We start from the raw sequence: 23018 nt of genomic DNA, 5'->3' as shown, positions 1-23018 counted from the left end.
CGGAGTTCAACCAATCGGAGACAAAACTGTGCAGAAAGTAATTAGACAACAGTGTGGTAAAGTGTAATTTCTAATAGAACAGTGTGGAAAGTAATTAGGCAACAGTGTGGTAAAGTGTAATTTTACGTACTGCTTTTTATACACAAAGAAGGCAATTATGTCATAGTATGAAATAAAATATTTTTTCACCTTGGAATATTATTACTATGTGTTTTGTAGTTGTTTAAAATCCATTATGCAATTTTTCAGCAGTCTTGTGAATAAATTAAATAGCAGACTTGTGGAAAATGCCCTCAAAGCATCCCATCAAAGTACTGGATTCAGTCTGAAGAAAGATGCTAGAATGGAAAAAGTCATCAGTTATTCAAAATAGTGCTAAAAAAATAATTGGCCTTCTACTTTGGAATTCTGCTATGGTTGTGAGAGACTTGTCAAGTACCCTTTGTAATCTTTCCCTCTTTTGAAAAAAAAAGAGGAGATATGTGAATGCTTTTAGAAGGTATATAGGGTATGCCTAGGGGCATGTAGCTGAGAGCTTGCATTCGAGAAGTAGTGGGTTTGAACCCCACTGTCACCAGCACTGAAGATGGTTTTCTGTGGTTTCCTATTTTCACACCAGGTAAATGCTCGGGCTGTATCTTAATCAAGACTACCAGCACTTTGTTCCAGCTCCTAGCCCTTTCCTATCCCATCGTTGCCATAAGACCTATCTGTGTTGGTGTGACGTAATCCAAATTGTTTTTTTTTTAAGTTAACCGTTCACACAATTCCCATTTTGATAGAAAATATTAAAATGAGCTCTACAACAGAAAGAGAAATATATTTACAACATGAACTGTGACAAAAAAGAAGTTATATATGTGAATTACCTCCTTCTCCTCCTCATCATCATCATCGTCATCATCTTTTCTTCGCTCCAGCAAGCCGGGTGCGGTTGTGTCCGAGCCTCTTCCAGTTTTTCCTGTCCATCCACAGAGGTTGTTTGTACATGCAATTCCAGTTTACATCTCTAATTTCAAGGTCCTTGCAAATCTACTTCTCCCAAACATCGCAAGGTCTTCCTCTTGGTCTCTTTCCAGGAACACCTCGGTCAAATTATGCTCGAGGAGTCCTGTGGGCATCCATTCTTTTCATGTGACCATAACATTGCAATTTCTTCAGTTGTAGGGTCTCCAGTAAGCTTCTTTCGAATTCAGCTTCTGTCTGATATCCACGTTCCTTACTTTATTCATTTTCATTTTTGTAGACAAGAACAGAAGAACTTCATTTCTGTTGCCTGAAGATGACTCTTTGTTGATCCAGTAAGTGTTGCTGCTTCCAGACCATAAATCAGTATAAGTACCAGATATATTTTCTAAAAGTTGATCTTGGAAACTAACAGAAATATTTCATCCCAAAGTACCAGGTGAGCAAAGTAAAGCGGAACCACTCCATCCTGTGCGCAGGAATTCCTGAGTGAGTGATGAAATCCAGTGCAGGATGTACGCAAGGCAGCGCTACCACGCCAGGTTTCAGTCTTTGTTGAACGTTTGCAGACGTGTTTTGTTGTGACATTAGTACAGAGTGTGAGATCAGTGAAATGGCTCAGGTGGCTCAAGTCGGGTATCAGTATTCTGTTCCCCAAAGAGTACCCTCTGTAGGTGGGTGATAGAATAACATTCACGGTATCCCCTCCCTGCTGTAGGAGGTGACTAAAAGGGGTCCCAGGGGCTCTGAACTTGGGAGCATGGATTGGCAATCACAGGGCCCTTAGCTGAGTCCTGGCACTGCTTCGACTTACTTGTGCCAGGCTCCTCACTTTCATCTATCCTGTCCAACCTCCCTTCATCAACTCTTGTTCTTTTCCAACCCCAACGGTATTAGGTGGACCCTTCGTGATCCTTGTCTTTCTTTGGCCGATACCTTCATTTTTGGAAGTGTTGGATCCCTTCCATTTTTTCTCTCTGATTAGTGTTGAACTTCCTCTTAAAACAATAATCACTAATAATCCACAGTGACCGTATGAGCAACCCACTTGGTGTATTTTCGCCTTTTTGAAGTCCTGATCTTTTATCATTTTGATCTTTTCAAGATGCATTTTATTCAGACCATTGTTAATTTAATGAGAATATATAGGTAATCATGTCTTGTATAATTATTATTAACGTGCTAATAAATGTATTAGGAAGGAACAAACCAGCGACAAATCAAGTCATGTAAAACAAAAGTTAAAGGTTTCCACCTATTTATTATAAACCTTAATAAAGTTACATATATTTCGTGAAACTAGTTTCGAGACCATCGTCAGTCAAAATCAAGTTAAGGCAAGACATAAATAATAGATCAAATTTAAGAAGCGAGCGTGTGTTGTTGAAATTCAGTGCAAGTCAAGTAAAGATTTGGATGTTAAAATACTCATCACAATCACACGTCTTGTGTAAGTTCTCAGTTTTTTTTCCAATTTGAAGAATGCACTTCACAGAAGACCACAGGTGAAACACTTAAAATACTAGCACTTGAATCATCTTCCTGAATTCAGTTCAGGTAAAACAAGTGTGAACAGAATAATGTTGATGGGAAAGTATTGAGATTTTCATTTCTTTCCACTATGGATCACTGAAAAAGTTGAAAGAGCAAAGAAAGTGAACGGTCAGAAAGGGGCGTGAAAATGAAAGACTTCGTAGGCCTTGAAAACTTAATATCGTCGGGGTGGGGAAAGTAACAATAGTTGACCGAGGACATTGAGACATGTAAGTGGAAGCAATGCAGACTCGCCTATCAGAACCGTGGTCGTCAACCCACAGAGGTTATGTAGTCAAGAATGGAGCTGGAATAAACATGTGACGGTGAAGGGGTTAAGACATTTCCATTCCCCTATTTGAACAAATATTTTGAATTAGTTATTCTGAAAATAATGTAAACACAAAATTCACATGCAAATTTTGCTTGGGAGCAATCATTTTGAAAGTCTGACTAGTCTCACCTAGTAATGATAAGCACTTAAAGTCTCTGTGCTAAAGAACACCAAATGGAATAATGTATTTTTCTTTGTACTTTGGTATCATTCCATCCCCATATGAAAAAATGTCAGTGATTTCTTGAAGACTTGTGTTCAATGAAATAATTGTAATTATACAGATTATTTTTTGAAAAGTAACTAGTAATTTTAATTGAGTACAATTTTTCTCAGGTAACTGTAATTGAGTGCAGTTGCACTCCTCCCAACACTGATTATGAACAACGACTAACCTCTTCATCCTTCTGAAGGAGCAGCCTCTCTGTGTCAGATATACTCCCCTCAAAATGTGTCATTGAGTCTCTCCTCAGCTTGCTGGAACATATAAAGTGGATGATAATAGTAATAATATATTGTCAGCTACATTCAAGGAGGCTACATATTACCTTAAAGCTGAAGGCTTCTAATCTAAAAAGAAACAATAGAAACATTAAAAAATACATAGGTTAATTTTAAAAAAATGTACAATACTTTTACCAGAAACCACCTGAAAAGCAGAATTAGTTCCAGGAAACAGAGAACCACCAAGACTATCAGGAATCTCATGAAAAAGTATGAAAAGAATGCTGGAATTAAAAATAATAACACCTGGTACTTTTACACTGTGTAAAATGTTGCAGAAACACTTTAACCCTCTGCCATTCCTAGCACCCCATAGCGATCATTTGTTAAGTCTCACCTGCCATGTTAAATGCTACAAACCGCTCATCACACACTCTGTCATTAAAAGTGTATTGACATTAATATTGAAGAGCTTTCTGAAGCCACACTGCATTCCCATGACTCTGCAAGTTTATAAACATCATCTTCTGGTTAGAGATTATGTATGTTACTTTCTAGTATGTTACTAGTAATGATATCTGGAGTCACGATAATAGTTCTGATGAACTGCAAGTACGGGAAAACAATGCCAGTTCCAGTCAAGATTTACCTTCTGGGAATTCAGTAAAAATTTTTGAATTATTTGTGAGATGGGAGTTTTATGAGCTTGTAGTAAAGGAGATGAATATTCATGCTAAATATTTATTGCTGCTGTGTCTATTAGATTTTAAATGTCCCTGTCTGAAAACTCAAAAATTCCAGCTGTGCAGCTGCCCTTAAATAGAGAACGGCAAAGCGTTAAGCTGACGTGGTCCACCAAGCCTCAACTTCAGACACCAATGAGGAAAAGTAGCCCACAATTATGTGGAGAACAGTCAGATTCTGGCAAACTATTTAGTAAAACTCCTCAATTGTGGAACACCATCCTAGAAATTTGCCTACAATCACAAGGAATCAAATCAGACTCAGAACCTCTGACTGTGGAAGAAGTTATGAGCATAATCAAGACCTTGAAGAACAACAAAGCTGTACATTTGTGCAATTGTACATTTCAGTATAGAGATTTACTTCATTGTCTGAGGTCCTAACTCAACCTAAAGACATCATATCATGACAAGAAGATCACAACCATAATGTTGTTATTATATGTATTTTAATGCTTGCCTCTGTGGTGTAGTGGTTAGCGCGATTAGCTGCCATCCCCGGAGGCCCGGGTTCGATTCCAGACTCTGCCACGAAATTTAAAAAGTGGTACGAGGGCTGGAACGGGGTCCACTCAGCTTCAGGAGGTCAACTGAGTAGAGGAGGGTTCGATTCCCACTTCAGCCATCCTCAAAGTGGTTTTCCGTGGTTTCCCACTTCTCCAGGCATTGGTTGGCGACCATGGGGCCCTCAGCTGAGTCCTGAGATTGCTTCCACTTACTTGTGCCAGGCTTCTCACTTTCATCTATCCTATCCGGCCTCCCTTGGTCAACTCATGTTCTTTTCCGACCCCCCGACCCCGACGGTATTAGAGCACTCGAGGCCTAGGGAGTCTTTCATTTTCACGCCTTTGGTGGCCCTTGTCTTTCTTTGGTCGATGCTTTCATTTCTCAAAGTGTTGGATCCCCTCCATTTTTCTCTCTGATTAGTGTTATATAGAGGATGGTTGCCTAGTTGTACTTCCTCTTAAAACAATAATCATCACCACCTCCCAGCTCTTCCCTCCCAAGATTATAGAGGTAACTGAAGATAACCTTACCTGCGTTCCCGGCTAGTCTGTTGCGAGATCTGGGAGATGCGCTGCGCTCGGAAGTTCTCGTAGTGCAGGTCGTGAGTCACGTCCTTGAGATCTTGCATATGAGTGGATATCAACATGGTGCGCAGCTTTGTGAAGTCACTGTGCTCAGGGTTCTCCACTGGAAGAAAAATAAAGAACTTTCAGCCAGTCAACACATTCGTGGTGATATTGACCCTTGTAGTGTCATGCTCTCCTGCTGAGAATGTGCCAAGAATGCCAGGCTTATTAGTAGACATTTTGTAAGTCCTCATTTAAAGTGCCACATAATTTACAATTTTGAATATTTTGACTTTAAACTTGCAGGAAATGTTGAGCATGGTATGTAGTTACTACCAAAAATGATTACAATACCATTAAGTTTCTAAATATATATTTAACCCTAGAACACTAACATTATTCGCTAGTTGCCCAATACTACGTACCTAAGATAAAATTTAATTGTATGAGGTCCACCTGTTCAATACATGTTTGCCATTTGATAAAGGGTCTTCTCTAAAGAGCTACAAAGGACATGTTTTGACCTAGCCTAGAGGTCATCCTCAGCTAAAATAACACAAAGATCAAAGGCATTTACAAAAGTCTGTCGCAATATGCATTACTGGTCTGTCCTCCCATCCTTCCATTCACTCTCCCTCCCCTCACCCGCTGTTTCCCCTATTCAATACAACCTCAGAATGGTCGCAAGTCTGTGTGTTGGTCAACACCGACCCAACCTGATCTATACAAGGACAGGTCTGGAGGAAAGAGGAAATCCTGGCTACATTTGTATTCTCCATGAAAATTTTTTACGTATTTTATACTTCACTCCATTTCCAGAAGTATGACAAATAGAACAATATTTGAATCTTCACAATTTTAAAGTATTCCTCCAGCCAAGCAATAGTTATGTTAAAGAGGGTTGGACCCACACCTCTTTCAACTAGATTATTGTCCAAAATTGAAACTATGAACATTTTAAACAGAAATTTTCTTTGCATTTGTTGGTTGTATTTTATCTCAAGTTTTTATGTATCACTGTTTTTGTATATGTCTTTCATCTTTGTGGTATTTTAGGCTAGGTTGAAACATGTCTATGTAGCTTTTAAGACAGACCATTTATCAAATAGCAAACTTGTATTGAACAGGTGGACTTTAAACAATTAAATTATTTAAAGTCAATACGGAACCCTAATGAAGTTCATTAATTGTAACAATACTACATACATAAAATTTACGTGCATATCCATATCTACGCTAAAGCAATAACCAAAATCCACGCTCTCGCCAGAAGTAATACATTATTTAAGAATTACGAAGTATAGTTTGCATCGTATTGTTAGTACGAAATAATTCAAAACTCCTGAGTGGATCAGCTTCTTTGTTCAACATAGATTCTGATAGGATATGAACTATGTTCCTTTTTTTGGATATTTTCCTGTGTTTGAATCAGTTGTTTCCCATAAATGACCATCCTTACCAAAGAGTTTATCCACTTCACACTCAACAAAAAGCTGTTCTAGAGGTTGAGAGGCTGAAGTTGAGCTGCTTGATCTAGTCGCTTCTGTTATTCTCTTCCTACATTATGACACCCTTCATGGCCCTTGTCTTTCTTTGGCTAATATCTTCATTTTTCAAAATGTCGGATTACTTAAATTTTTTCTCTCTGATTAGTGTTGGTTGCCTAGTTGTACTTCCTCTTAATACAATAATCACCGACCTTGATAACTGCAGTCACTTAACATATAGACAAGAAATGTGTTTTTCCACCAATCAATACCTAATTTATTGTAAATAGATTACACAAGTGTCTATACATCGAATCTATCAATATGGAAAATGAAATTTATAAATAATAATACGGCAGTCACTTAACTGCGGCCAGCATCTATTATTCGGGAGTAGTGGATTCAAACCTCACTGTCGGCAGCCCTGAAGATGGTTTTCCATGGTTTCCCATTTTTACACCAGGAAAATGCTGGGGCTGTACCTTAACTAGGCCATTACTGCTTACTTTGAAAAGAAATATTCACTACCACCACCTGTTCATAGAACCAATCAAACACAAGTTGGAAGCAAATGTACAGTGCATTGTCTTACTGTACATACAGATCTGCAATGTGATGGTGGTCAACAAACGGGTGAACATGATCTGACAGCAAGTTCGTCTGTCATTCGTTAGTAAGGGATGTTGTCAGATGTACCTGGGCTCCCATTTCATCCCACGCCATACAAAGTTACAACCAGCTCTGGCCTGAACTACACCCTGCTGAGGAGAGAATCCATTGCCTGGAGTGCTTGGTAATGCACTCCTCTCTTGGCAAATTGGTACCATGGTTCATTTGTCCAGGCAGTCTTTCTCTATGCCTCGAGAGTTCAAGGGTGGTACAGTTTCATAAATCAATCAGTCAATCACCACGGATCTGCATTTAGGGCAGTCACCCAGGTGGCAGATTCCCTATTTGCCGTTTACCTAGTCTTTTCTTAAATAATTTGAAAATAATTTGGAAATTTATTGAATATCTTCTTTGGCAAACATACTATTCCAATTCTTAACTCCTCTTCTTATAAACAAAAATATGCCCCAATTTGTTCTCCTGAATTCCAACTTTATCTTCATAATGTGCTCTTTCCTACTTTTAAAAACACCACTCAAACGTATTCATCTACTAATGTCATTCCATGCCCTCTCTCCACTGACAGCTCGAAACATATCACTGTTCCCATAGGAAACCTGAAATATTTGTCCTGAATAAGTAAATTCACAATTCCAGTATAAATGGTCTGTTATTGTAAATTTTAAACTTTCCAGCTAACTCATTCTTGGTTGCCAGCGTTTAGCCAATTTGGGCTTATCAGTTGGTAACTAACACACCTGCCAAGATGCATGGCTAGTGCATATAGCGGGCACCATTGCATAGGCTACTTGGAGCCACAGGCAGTGCCCCTGTTGATGGGGGACGCAGACGAAGAATACAACCACGATATCCCCTGCCTGTCATAAGGGGTGACTAAAAGGGGCAACCAAGCTATGATTGTATTAGAACCATGAAACTACTTGTGATTAGTACCATCACACGGAGAACAACATGGGTTGCCTTTACTTGCGAGTAGTATCACTATGTTAGGTGCACAACAGGTTTGTGATTAGTAGCAGCAGAGAGTGGTTCAGTGTGGGTTTCCAGTACCCATGATTAGTACCATTGTGAGAAAAACCATGAGTCTGGATGTTGCCTGTGATTAGTACCCGCTACATGAATAACACCATGGGAATACCAGCGCCCTTGATTGGTACACATAGGTGAGGAGTAGCCTACCACGTGTTTGCGTTGCCTATGAGTGGTGCCATTATGTGAGAAACACCATATGTCTGCGTTACCTGTGTGACGTACAATACTTGTGTGTAGTACCATAATGTGTGGAACACCGTGACTTTGCGCTACCTTTGATTAGTTCCGCAACTTGAGAAATACTACGGTTCTACTTTACTAGTGATAAGTACCATTATGAGGGGCCGTTGACCTGGATATTGAACCCCTTTAGACACAAAGCATCATCAATTCAGGATTGTGCTTTGGAAGCAACTCCTTGGTCAGTAATATTGTTTCTGGGAAGGTGAGGCATTGCGGGTCAAATCAACTGATTATTTTAAATTCATATTCATCCATTTATTCTTCATCATCACATTTTGAATTCTGGTCGGTGAATGAATTTTGTACTTTTAAATTTGTACCGGGCGGTACACCTCCACGCCGCTAATTTAAAATTTGCGCCAGTTGAAACTCCTCTGCTGGAGGAAGTCTGAACTTTATCTACGCTATTAATTCTCTACTTTCTCAGAAGATGTCACCACGTGGAAAATTTTGAGTTTTTGAACTGTGTCATTTTTGATGTGTTTTTGTTTCGCTTGAAGTAAGAAGTGTGAACTTTCTCTTCTAGAGGACACTACTGAAGATCAACAATAGTGCACCCTAGTGCGAAGTCAAAGAACTATTTTGTTGGAGAAATTTTTATTTCAAATGTTTGTTCTTTGCTAAATTTTTTTTCAGTCATTGGTTAAGTTGGCAATATTAACCCCTTCTTTCCCCTTGTTTTTAATCTAGCCTATCCCGAATTTCTTAAATTAATTTTCCACCAATTATGTGTTTCTTCTTAGTATTGTGTAGGGGGTTTATTGATGAACCAATAAAATCCTCGTGGGAGGGTGTTCTCATTCCCCTAACGCCTAGAACCTTCCGCGAGAGTATTTAAACTGCTGATTTTAGGGTCTCCGGGCCACTTCTGTTCCATCTTTCAGTGTATTAAGTACATAGCAGGAGGCGGGAAGCGCCTCTTTCCTCGGCAGCGGTCAACAACAAGGTAATGGCCGATTAATAACGTCTTTCTTTGCTAGCTCAGCAGTTTAACTCTCGGGGCGGGTTCTAAGCGTTCCACCATGTAACCTTTTCCTAAATGTAACTACTCTTTCATATATTCTCTTTTAAAGCTACATACTGGGATAGAGAGTGCTAACCCTCTCGAGCTCCCACTCATATTGTTTTGAGGTGAACTTATTTTTCTCAACCTATTCTTCGTTAACGTAAAACAAATTGTTCTCTTCTTAAGTCACCTCTTTAGTATGGGATTAGCCCTTGTATTAACGGCCTAGTGCCAAGTAGGTCTTAATCAAAGTGTATTAGGAGTGCAAGTTCGCCTCCTCTCAAATTGTTACCTTAGAGGTCATTTAAGTAACCTTCTTTTCATTTTATAGACCTCAGTAGATTGGGTATTCTACCCCTGTGTTTAGGTCCGTTGAGGACAACTTGAAGGTGGAGTTTGGTGTGGCCTGGGAGAGGCTTAAATTTGAGAGTGAGTGGCTCTTTTGAAAATTGAGTGTTGTACGCCTCGTGGAGGCTTTTCTGTGTAATTTGGAGCAAGGGCTCCTAAGCATGAATGGGGTTTTCTGCCCCTCTGTTGAAACTTGTGTTTGGGGTAAAACTGGGCTGATTGCCCTAGCATTGTGGAGTCAGGGCGCGAAGCCCAAATCTTGTAAATATTATAACTACCCTTTGGACTTGCTACTTTGTACCTGCCATGCTTGTTATTTCTTTGTTTTAAAAAAGAAAATATAACCTTGTTAAATTTTAAATTAATTTTACTTTAGTAGCTTGAGACCTGTTCACCACCCCGCACCTTCTTTCACGCATAACTACCACAAAAACTCGGTAACAAAATTGTCGCTGCATTTCATCTCATTTCGTACCATTAGGGGCTGATGACCTAGATGTTAGGCCCCTTTAAACAACAATCATCATCATCATCATCATCATCATCATCATCATCATCATCATCATCATCATCATCATAACACCAAACTTAAAATGTTCAAGAGCTGAAGTACTCAATCTGTCATATATAAACACAGTTATAAAAACAGTTCATGTTGTTAAAAATTGTCATAGGAACAAATTACCAAATGATAAAAGTTTCATTGAATTTTTATACTCAAAATAACAATGAATGTGATGATCACAGTGCTTTAAAAGCAGAAATAAATTTTGAGTTAGGTTGATGTCATGTCAAGTTTTTGGAAGCAGCAGTCCCACGCAGGACCACACTCGAACCGGCCAGACAAGAGAGAGAGAGATAAACTTTTCACATACCAAGAATATATGGATCGCACAATTTGTCCGGCTACATATCCAGCATATTGAGTAATTCCACCTACAGAAACAAGCCCTGTTTAATCAGACGCATATGCACTCAAGCCTCATTTGGTAATTTGTACTTGTGACAATTTTTGAACAATATGAACTCTTTTTATAACTGTGTTAACATATGACATATTGAGTCACCTTGACTCTTAAATATTTTAAAGAAAAGTCATTGTTTTTTAGTGTATTAAGAATATAATGTGTTTATTATTATAATATTTTTAAGATGAAGATGTCTCGCAGGCCCCGCGGTGTAGAGGTTGCATGCCTGCCTCCTACCCGGAGATCCTGGGTTCGATTCCTGGCCGGGTCAGGAATTTTTAGCCGGATCTGAGGGCTGGTTTGAGGTCCACTCAGCCCACGTGATTACAATTGAGGAGCTATCTCACGGCGAGATGGCGGCCCCGGTCTAGAAAGCCAGGAATAACGGCCGAGATGATCCATTGTGCTGACCACATGACACCTCGTAATCTGCAGTCCTTCAGGCTGAGCAGCGGCCACTTGGTAGGCATGTTGCACCATGGGGTTTGGTTTGTTTTTGGTTTTTGAAGATGTCTCACGAGGAAAAAAAGAAACATGTCACTTTTTAAAATAAAATAGAAGGAAATAACATCGTACAGTATTGGGTATCCAGCCCGAAGGCTGGTTTGATCCTCCACAGCTCCACCAATAGCTGTCATAGTTAGCCTAGGCGTCACTGAAGAGGCATACTAGGGAAGTGAGGTAGTTTCCCGTTGCTTTCCTCAGCATTGTAAAGGTGGAGTCACTCAATTATTAAGACCTTCTATCTTACCTTGTGTTAGTTTTGACACGCAAGAAATCTTAAAGGTTATATATTAACTCTATCAAAAAAGAAAAGAAATGGCTTCCAGTTTAATAGATGACACACCTATCGTCACTGGCACTGTGCAAGAGACGATCATGACACATATGCATTGTCATCAGCAATGAACGTGTTGAGGTGGTGATTCAGTTTTAGTAGCTGGATTCAAAACTTGCATTATTTTTATGATGTGATTTAAAAGTAAAAATTACATACAGAACAAAGATATCAATGACTATTTGTCCACTTTATTTAAATACAAACCTTCTACTACTCCCCAAGGGTACTGCCTGGCCCTTACTTTCCGTCCCTCCACCTCGATGATGGCGTTGCTCCCCACCACAGCAAATGGTATGCACGCCTTGAGTTCGCGATCTTGTTGTTGAAACTCTTCATCCTCGTCGCTGTCACATTCTGGGAACTGGTATATCTGCACATGCAAGAAAGAGCTAGTTTATTTTTTTTTTTTGCTATGGGCTTTACGTCGCACCGACACAGATAGGTCTTATGGCGACGATGGGATAGGAAAGGCCTAGGAGTTGGAAGGAAGCGGCCGTGGCCTTAATTAAGGTACAGCCCCAGCATTTGCCTGGTGTGAAAATGGGAAACCACGGAAAACCATTTTCAGGGCTGCCGATAGTGGGATTCGAACCTACTATCTCCCGGATGCAAGCTCATAGCCGCGCGCCTCTACGCGCACGGCCAACTCACCCGGTAGAGCTAGTTTAAGCAGATGATTCAGTTTGCCAAAAAACGTGGAGGGAACAATAGTAAAACTCTTCAGTGTCAAAAATGAAACAAGGGAGGGCATGATTGCCAAGCATCATAGTCACCGTCTTCTTGCCGAAGTGGCTCTGGTCTGAATCTCATCGAATGCGTATGGAATTTTTTAAATATAAAATTATGTCTGCATGACTTGGAGTCCAGGTCAAATTGCAGGTCTTCTGGTTATCATCCTGATATCAACCAAACCAAACCGCACGGTGTAACAGCCCTGAAAGGCCTGCAGATTATGAGGTGACGTGTGGTTGGCATGACGAATCCTCTCGACTGTCTCCATATTCTTGGCTTTCTAGACCGGGGCCACCATCTCACCTCCCCCTGTGGAAGGGGGCGCTAGAATAACATCCACGGTATTCCCTGCCTGTCGTAAGAGGTGACTAAAAGGGGCCTCAGGGGCGCTCAACTTGGAAGTGTGGGTTGTCGACCACGGGGCCCTTAGCTGAGTCCTGGCATTGCTTCCACTTACTTGTGCCAGGCTCCTCAACTTTCATCTATCCTATCTGACCTCCCTTGGTCAACTCTTGTTCTTTTCCAACCCCGACAGTATTACGTATGGAGGCCTAGGGAGCATTCCATTTTCATGCCCTTGGTGGCCCTTGTCTTCCTTTGGCCAATACCTTCATTTTTCGAATTGTCGGACCACTTCCATTTCTTTTCTTTCTGATTAGTGTTATATAGAGGATGGTTGCCAAGTTGTATTTGCTCTTGAAACAATAATCACCACCACCACCACCATCTCACCGTCAGATGGCTCCTCAGTTGTAATCACATCGGCTGAGTGGACCTTGAACCAGCCCTCAGATCCAGGTAAAAATCCCTGACCTGTGACTTATAATTTTGCATGACTGTTGATATCATAGCCAACCCCACGGTGTAGGGTTAACATGCCTGCCTCTTACCCAGACACCCTGGATTTGATTCCCGGTCAGGTCAGGGATTGGTGGGGAGAGGGTCACGGTAGAATTGGAATCTAACAACATTAATAAATTAAGACGAAGCTCCCTTCTCAAAAAGTGACCGGCAATCAGCTTCAAAGTTCCGCATTAGACTCAATTTAGGGCACATTAAGCAAGCTCAAAATAAATAACAGCCTACCTGGAAGGAGTGAATGAAATGAGCATTCTGCAGTAATAAGAACAGTGTCAAGAAGCCATTCATTTTTCAAAAACCTTTTAACTGGAAGATAAATAGATATTTTTAGTGTAAGAGAGTTGAAACTTTTAACAGCTATTCTAATGAATAGATATAGTTTTTAAGCAGGCTAACTATGTATTCATTCTCATTTCATCAACCCATTAACCCTCACATTGTTTTAACATCATTTTAATTTAATTTATATTCAAATTAGTCTTTAAGAGGAACAATGTACCTGAAAATAATGTATTCAGAAACTTAGCGATTCACCTAAGCTTAACAACAGCTGAAGATGTTCTCAAGTGAGAACAAAACATGTACTGTTTATAATTAATAATTTGCTAAAAAGCAAATAAAAAGTATCATAAAGGTGGAAGATTTTCAATTATTGTAACTTTCTGTGACATACCACTTAGTCGAGCAGCTTGTCTCTTTTCTCCCAAGTCTTCCCTGCACAAACTTTGCAATATTTTTGTAATGCCACTCTTTCATTGGATAGCATCCAGAACAAACCGAGCTGCTTTTCCTTGCATTTTTTCCAGTTCTTGAATCAGATAATCCTGATGAGGGTCCCATACACTGGAACCATACTCTAGTTGCAGTCTTACCAGAGACTTATATGCCCTCTCCTTTACATCCTTACTACAACCCCTAAATACCCTCATAACCATGTACAGAGATCTGTACCCTTTACTTACAATTCCATTTTATGTGATTACCCCAATGAAGATCTTTCCTTATATTAACACCTAGGTACTTACAATGATCCCCAAAAGGAACTTTCACCCAATCAACGCAGTAATTAAAACTGAGAGGACTTTTCCTGTTAGTGAAACTCACAACCTGACGTTTAACCCCATTTACCATCATACCATTGCCTGCTCCATCTCACAACATTATATCGGTATGCAGCAGAAACTCCATGGCTCAACTCAAGCAACAAATTGAACGACCTCCAAAATTCAGGTTGAGATCTTGGCAGTCCAGAACAAATGATGTACATACTCTACCAGCGTATCACTACCCATAACTTAGTGTTCTTTCTTTTCTTTGATCCTCAGTATGAGTGGAAGTACAACATTACTGACCTGAATCTTGTGATCCTCGATGTCTGCCATGACACACTCCTTGAGTCGTTTTACCTCTTGTGCTGTGAGAGTGTCAGCTTTAGCGATGATGGGCACGATGTTCACCTTTCGATGAAGCCTGCGCATGAGCTCCACATCCAGCTGACGTAATCTGGAATGAATAGTGCTTTGTTTACAGATATCTCTCAAAAAACAAGATCTTGAGATGGATAAGCTATGTAAACAAGTCCTATTATGTAATTCAAAGCAAAGACCAAAGCTTGCTTCAATAATAAGCACTTGTTCTCATTTCAGAGACCTAGTTGTTACAAGAGTGAAAAAGTGGCGATAAAACAGAATTAGATGTCACGGAAAGAAAGAAGATCAGTTATTTGAGACCTGTGTCAGTTTCATTGAATCATATTTCTTCTACCACAATAAACAACTGGCTGTTTGGTTTGGTCACATAATTATCAGGTTGCATTTGGGAGCCAGTTGGTTCGAGCCCCACTGTCGACAACCCTGAAGATGGTTTTCTGTGGTTTCCCATTTTCACACCAGGCAAATGCTGGGGTTGTACTGTAATTAAGGCCAGGGGTACTTCCTTTCCACTCCTAGCCCTTTCCTACCCCATCGTTGCCATAAAATCTATCTCTGTCTGTGCGATGTTTAAAAAAATCTACCACACTTCTTCATCAGTGGCAAATAACAAATGACTTTTAAGATGTCTTTTATAGTACCGGTATTTCAGATAAATGCAAAATCATGAAAACATTTTCATACTTGTAGGATGATAGAGCTCAGCAATAACTCCCTCCTGCCCTTCTGTCCCTAGTCATACAAGTCTCCTGAGCTGTAACAAGGGAGTGTCTCATCACAAGCCAGTAAAAGTGAAGATCGCCCAGTGATGCCTAACAGGGATCGCAGGTCAGTGCTCGCCCAGCTCTCATTGGAGACGTTTCCGTTAAGCCAGCGTTGAAGTGCTCGAGCTCCGCGCTTTGTCTGTCACTATGCATGGCTTGGCAACACCGAGCAGGAACTAGATCCAAACAGCCAGCACTGCCCTCTAGGTTCTGTATGGACCACCTGTCTCATAGAGAGAGGTCGTGTGAGATGTACCGATACCGGTGCTCCCATCAGAGCTCCTCTGTCGGTCTGTAGTGTTTTTAGACTGTAGTGTATTTTATCGTTTGAATTTATAAATTTTTAAACAAATCAAATTAAATTTTTAAATTTTAAATTTTTACCAGTATAGGCAATTTTGTGCTGTACAGTAGAGTCTCGCTCATCCGACCTTCGCTTATCCGACATTCCATGTTATCCGACACTGTTAGACTTAATTTCAACTTTTGGTGGAGACTAAATTCAGACACACCCGCTGTGGAGGGTGCGACCAGGGGACAAGCACTGGCCTGAACGCCGGCGGTAGGACTGGGTTTTTCTCAAGGACAGGTGCAGTGAGTCTTCAGTCAGTGTAGTATTGGTTGGGTGCGGATGTTATAGTGTTCATATCCCCTGTGAGTATGGCGAGTAAACGGAAGAAAGTGACTGTTTCTATGGAACACAAATTGAGTGCATTAAAGAGACTGGACAAAGGGGAAACTCTTCAAAATGTGGCTTCAGATTATGGTGTTGGACGTGTCACAGTAGGAGACTGGAAAAAACAGAGGGAAGAAGTTGAAAAGTTGTGCTCTACCAGAGCAGAGAAATACAATGAAAAATGTCATTACGAAAAAGTAAGTGAAGCACTATTTCTTTGGTATCTCAACACCGGGAAAAGGGCCTGGCAATATCTGGCACCATTCCTGCCATTGCTGGGTGGCGTGATAGGTGGCAAAAACGGTACGGTATTAGGTAGCTTAATATCTGTGGACAAAAGTTTCTTTTCGTAAGACATCTGGAATGTTTTCGTTTAATACTGCATGTACTGTACAATTGAATTGGTAATTTAATAAATAGAGCACCGTAAAACACCTTCCTGTTTGTTTCAGTTCATTTTCAAAGTTATTCTGTATTATCCGACATTTTCGGTGATCCGACGTACTCCAGGTCCCGTTTACGTCGGATAATCGAGACTCTACTGTATTTGTAGTTGAATGTTAGAATGAATAAATGTTGAGCAGAGTGACTTTTTTGTAAAATTTTTAAGATCTGTTAATCTTGTCTTCTCTTCTACCACTTTTCCCACACCTGTAGGGTCATAAGTGCGAACTGCATCGCATATGTGCATCTGGACCTATTTTACAGCCAGATGCTCTTCCCGACGTCAACCCGATATGCAGGGTTGTAATCACTATTGTGTGTTTCTGTGGTGGTTGGTAGTTTAGTGTGCTGTTTGAATGTGGAGAGGAGAGTGTTGGAACAAACACAGACACCCAGTCCCCAAGCCAGAAGAATTAATCAGAAGGGATTAAAATCCCCAACCCGGCCAGGAATCGAACCCGTGATCCTCTAACCGAAGGGCAGTACACTGACCATTCAGCCAACGAGTCGGACATTTTGGGTCGCTGGAGCCACCTAGGCTCATTTTGGTTTTGGCTGGGGGTTTGAGACCAGATGCCCTTCCTGAAATTCTCATTCCAGGAATCGACCAGTATTCAACCCCCAGCTTTCTGGGTTGGAAGCCAGCAGCTAAGCCACTGAGCTAATCATGGAGGGCATGTGTAAATCTTGTTTTATCTCCCTAAAATTGTGTTTGAGGTCTGTTATCTGCTGGCCCATAGCCAAAAATCTATTGTGTTTGATACCATTCGTGTGTTCAACGTAGCGTGTAACAAAGTTCCTTCCTGTCCGTCCCATATAACTTGCTTTGCATTCTTTATATTCCAGTCTGTATATTCCTGGGTTGTGAAATTTATTAGTGGGATTAGTCCTATTAGAATTATGAAAACATTGGGTATTATTATTGGTAGTTTTAAATTTGTTTCCTTAAACACATTAGTTATGTGGTGGATATTGCTGTGGTTGAAGGTGAAAATTATGAACAACCACCAATCATATTTTTATTTATTTAATCACGATCAATATGGAACATGAAGCTTATAAATTTAAAAAAAACCTACCAGTAGTATAAATATTATATCCGTGTGTTAAGTGATGGCAAATGCTAAAAAAAAGTTGTTCATAGCGAAGGAAGAAACATAGTACCGGTATGCAATGCAATTGCTTTCCGTGATTTAGAAAAGGCTGCTAATTGCTTTAGCTTGTGGTTAAGTCAAGCAACTAAATGAGCTTCAGTGGCGACAGGAAAATCGGAGACATTTTATTAAGAAAATCAGAAGAGAGGTGATGCTGGCAGAATATAATGGGATGAAATTACCCACTCCACATAAAAGGAGAATAGTGAATAAGAAAATCATACTGGATGATATGAATAAGTGCATTATCAGGCGGAGGGTTCAGGAGTATTATGAAATGAAGGAAATACCAACATTAAGGAAGTTATGATCTACGCTCCCTGTGACATGGATGACAAGGGGCGTCGTGAGTATTTGAGCCAAGTGTTACATTCAGTAGGCTTTAAATTTAAGAAGTGTCCAAATAAAAGGAAAATATGAAGGAAAGAAACAATACTATGTTTAAGAGATCGATGTACCTGAGAACTTTACAAAGGAATGATGAGCTGGGTGACAAGAAGTGTAGTTGTTCTTGTTGTGTTTAACAGCTGACTACGTGCTCTTTGCTATGTTCAGTCTTCTCTCCCATACTTGCCATCCTCTGTCTGCCACTCCAGCTGCTCACATCGCTTGGATTTGAGGGTCATGCTTCAACTTGTCATGCTATAGAAGGAAATTGTCTCAGCTCTCTCAACCATCATTCCAACTGTAACAATAACTATCTCTTGAGGGTTATAATATAACCTCATGGTACTCACCCATGACCAAAAGGAGGGATGAAATAGAGACAGCAGTGAACTCTGTTATCCTGAATGTTCTTTCGATTGAGGCCCGTCTCATCGTTGTAGAACTGACGGAACTGTTCATCGATGTAAGAACAACTCGCTGCCCAGTTCTCCTCGCAGTTGACTGCATCACCAAATCCTGGATTAATTATCATCAAGCAATATTATTATCCTGAAGTCCATCTGTGTTTATGTCACTCTAGGAAAATAATTAGTTGTCCACCAACCTGGAGTGTCTACTATTGTAAGCCGCAGCTTGACTCCTCGTTCCTCAAACTCCAGCAGCTTTTTCTCAATGCACGCTGTCTTCTCTACGCGCTCTGGAATAAAACTTTGGCATAATTTCAGCTGCATTAAAAAAACAAAAAAAATGAGTGAGTACCCCTCCAAGTGATGACTCATTTATGCCTTTGTGAAATGATAAAGTCGTTATTAACGACTCATTTCTTTAGAGTCGTGTTGCTGGGCAACCATTTAATGAATATTGTCAAACTTTGCACTAATCGATGGTTCAGTTCATTGGCTATTTTGATTCCTCTAGCTGAATTATCGAATAGGTTTTTCTGCTTATGTACTGTCTAAAACAAATCTTAGCGTCAGTCGCTCGAAGCGCCACACCGCATGGCAGTGTTCTAATGTTGTTCTACTTGATTGGTTAGTGTTTCAATAAACTAAAATGTGCGATCCATGTTGTTCTGACGATATTCGGGATATGTTAGAAGAAGATTATGAAAATTATGTTTTCAGTGATGACAGTGATGACAGTGATTTGCCAGGTGACGAAATACCAAAAGCAGTTTCTTTGAGTGGTGACTCGTAAGAAAACGAGGACGATAAAAATAAAGCAAAGCAAATTCTGGTGCCCTAAGTGTAATTGCGGCATTCATCCTACTTGCTACCATAAGCTGAAACACTTCTACAGGCCCATAGTAAAGGGGAAGAAAAAAAAAAACTCTTGCGACTCGAAGTAATGAATTATGCCTGAAGAGGAGATGTACACAGTTTTGGTTTTACAGTAAATATGTACTCTTAGTGTTTTTTTTGCTAACAAAATGGTGAACATTTTATACATTTACCTTTTATTTCGGTCTTCTATAGTTTTGAAGCTACGAACAGTGAAAGTTGAAACATTGTTCTTTTTCAAAAGTGAAAAACTGTCATTCACCACCCCCAATAAAATGGAATCAAGGCGTGTACCCAGTATTATTACATAATCACATTCTCTAGTTTATACTGAACAAAAAGATATGTAATATGATATATTTTACTGTTATTTTTTATTTTTTTAGAATTTTTAAAAGAAACTTGTACTAAGACGTTACAGTCACTTATCACTGAAGAGGTTTTTACGTATCACTTGGAGGGTTAAGACTAGTGTTCTCTGAAGTAATCCTAATTTTACTGAATAGTTGTTGAAAAAAGCAATTTGTAATTGAATAAAATACCTCTCAGGTAAGAGTTAATTCAGCCCAATTGCTTTTAGCATAGATTATGTTCCTCGAGAACAGTACATGGAAAGAAAAGTTTTAAGACGCTTTTAGTGTTTGGCTAGAACGTGTATATCGCCGAGAGTATTTAACTTACGATTATATTTAATGTCTCAATTGACGGCTAAAAGAGGGCGCTACATGTTGCAAAAAAATAAACTGAAAATTTGAAACATACTTTTCATGAAATATCGCTTCAAAGTAAGGCAACCTTACGGACAGCCAAGCGGCCGTAAAGGCACTAGAGACAGTCCGGATAATATCCAGAATTGTCTGCTATTGCCACTCACTTCTCCTGAAGCCGTCAAAGTACAGCATTGTCAAAATAATATGGGTACCAGGGCATGCAGGTGCAGAAGGAAATGAAAAGGCAGATAAACTGGCCAGGAAAGGGGCAGAAACACATTTTGTAGGCAGGATTTCCTATGGACAAGCCCGACACTACATAGGAAAATGGGTACAAAAGAAACAAATGGAGAACTGGAAAAATACTCCAGGATCCAGGCTTGCAAAGGAACTGATAAAAGGACCAAACAAGAAGCATACTAAAGAACTGTTGAAACTCAACAGAGAAAATATAAGAAGGGTAGAAGGACTGTTGACAGGACACTGCCATCTGAAAAAATACCTACACGGAATTGGAGTAATAAGAGACAACATATGTAGGAAATGCAATGAAAGCAGAGGAATCAGTTGAACACATACTTTTCGAATGTGAGGCGCTGGGTAGAATCAGACTCTCCACTCTAGGACTACCAGATGAAGAGAGAGAAAAAATCCAATAAGATCAAATAAGAACAACCTGCAGCTTTGTGAAGGGAGCAGGTGTATCTAGGTGGGAATGATGGGAAAACATGGTAGCAAAAGATCTTAAGAGGTCGACGCTAATTAGGAACTAATATTTAGAAGCCCCATAAAGAAAAGAATAAGAATAAGAAGGCAACCTTTGTGCTAAATATGCAACATCACATAAATACTCTGTTATAAGATGGAACTGTCGTGATTCACGCGCTCAGTTGGAGGTTAGCTGTTATTGTGAATACATCATGGTCAGTTGTATAAAATAACAAATTTAATAATGGAAAAGAAAGAAAGAGCTGAAAGAGAAAAGTGAATCATAAAGGAATAAAAAAAGTGAAACAAAAAGAGTGCAATAGGCATTACTATGGGAAACTGAAACAGCGAAAACAATTTACAGTAATTAACTACTTTGAAATAAATGAAGTAAGACTTTGTTAGAAGACAAGAAAAGTGAACCAGTGGATTTGAAAATTCTACAATTGAATGTGACTGAAGAAACTGCTCATGAACAATCATGATGGCCGATTTTAATACAGAAATTCAAAGAAATGGAAAAGCATTTGATTTTCTCAAACATCACTTTAATTTGAACGTTGTGCCGAGCAACTATCCTGGCACATTAAGCAATTCATTTATTGATCTTACTTTTACTCGCAATATTACTCTGGAACTCCTAAATTGTGTCTCTTATTTTTCACATCACAGACCCACACTACACCGAGTTATTACCACATTCCATTGAATAAAATTTATTATCCAAATAATATTTGTCTTTTACTTCTAATAAGTAAGTCTAGGAAACACTCAAAACCGTGCTCTGTTACAATAGTGACAGCCAACTGCCCATATATTTTTTTCTTGTACTTCTTCCATCACTGTATATACATTACGTAATTTATCACTTGCTTGTATATTTCAGTTATGAAACATCTGAATGACGAAGCTATGTCAGTGGAGGAGAGACTTCTAATGCTAGTACTCACCACTGACATCGGGGATCTTCCTGTCCTTGTGGAGATCACTCAGGAAGAGACTGTTAAGTAGTGTTGACTTCCCCAGGCCCGAGTCTCCAACGACCATTAGAGTGAAGTCAAACCCTCGCTTCACAGACTTGCGATGAATCTGTTCTGGAAGTGTGGCAAACCCTATGTACTCTCGGTCGATCTGAAACAGTTCATTTGTGTTTTAAAATATATTAATTAGCTTCCACCTTACATGAGAACAATTGTTTTGAAACATATTAAATGAATTTGATGCAGTTTCTCCCCAATTATCATATCCTCTTAACAATGTTGAGTTAGATTAGGTCATTTCGTATTTCTTCTCATAGGAATTTAGTGATGAGAAACATGATTCGGAACAAATTGTATTATGTGCACCGCAACAAACGGTCCAAAACATATTATGTTTACAATATTATTTGTGCACTTAATACAAATTAAAACTATGCTCCTCATATATATTTTCCAAGATATTACTTCACAAATTGTGAGTGACCATGAGGAGCCTAAATTCTAAATTAAAGCCAAAGATACATCCTATTCTACAGAACACAGTAAGCCACAACAAGATAGTGAATAGCATAAATCAGAATGTGTAGAATGTTGTGGCTGATGTATAATAGAGATGGTGATTTAAGATGTTGACTGAGTCTTTGATTATATATGTACTATGATGTTCTCTAATGTAGGGAATTATTAACTTTCAGGAGATTCCATGTGTACTTGGGTCCACTGCCTCTGCAACTCATCAACAAGCCTATTACAGACCATCTGCCTGGACGGATGTTATAGTGTTTACTGAGGTACAGGATGCACAGTTCGTAGATGCTCTTTTCAGAGTCGACCTCCCTAGCTTGTTTAACATCTGTCTCAAAACGGACAGTTGGATCAACCACGGGAGCTCGATGTGATTGATGATTGATCACAACTATGTCTGCTCTTCTTAGAGATCCAGTAGAAGATAGACAGTGAACAAATTGATTATCTGCTACAGAATAAAATATGATTTGAACCTGGCTGAGGTTGGTGACAACTTAGGCTGTTAGAGTTAATAAACTCTCCACCGTTGCCTTCCAACACATTAAAGAGCTTGTGTGGGATGAAATTCCAGCACCTGGAAATCTGTTAAATCCATCAGCATTTACATCTGACATTAAAGAAGCAAAATCATTATTGTAAAAATGATGTTAGTGCTTTTATCTCCCACTAAATTCTTTTATGATTTTCAGAGACACCAATCTGCTGGAAGTTTGTCT

At 39.5% G+C, this 23018-nt stretch overlaps 1 protein-coding gene across 2 annotated transcripts in view; it reads right to left on the bottom strand.

Moving 5' to 3' along the window:
* LOC136885043 (septin-2) overlaps nucleotides 1–23018 on the bottom strand; it is a 43685-nt gene that overhangs the window by 6153 nt on the left and 14514 nt on the right. For both annotated transcript variants that reach the window (XM_067157433.2, XM_067157432.2), the window contains 7 exons: nucleotides 21745–21925; nucleotides 18701–18793; nucleotides 18447–18612; nucleotides 14594–14744; nucleotides 11853–12018; nucleotides 5058–5214; nucleotides 3229–3310 (listed from right to left, as the gene is read on the bottom strand). In XM_067157433.2, coding sequence (XP_067013534.2) covers nucleotides 3229–3310; nucleotides 5058–5214; nucleotides 11853–12018; nucleotides 14594–14744; nucleotides 18447–18612; nucleotides 18701–18793; nucleotides 21745–21925 — 996 coding nt within the window. The remainder of the gene's footprint in view (nucleotides 1–3228; nucleotides 3311–5057; nucleotides 5215–11852; nucleotides 12019–14593; nucleotides 14745–18446; nucleotides 18613–18700; nucleotides 18794–21744; nucleotides 21926–23018) is intronic.

This window comes from Anabrus simplex, chromosome 13 (assembly GCF_040414725.1).
Source record: "Anabrus simplex isolate iqAnaSimp1 chromosome 13, ASM4041472v1, whole genome shotgun sequence".
Taxonomy (NCBI): Eukaryota; Metazoa; Arthropoda; class Insecta; order Orthoptera; family Tettigoniidae; genus Anabrus; species Anabrus simplex.
Note: the sequence above shows the minus strand (reverse complement) of the source record. Positions and strands in the feature narration are given on the sequence as shown.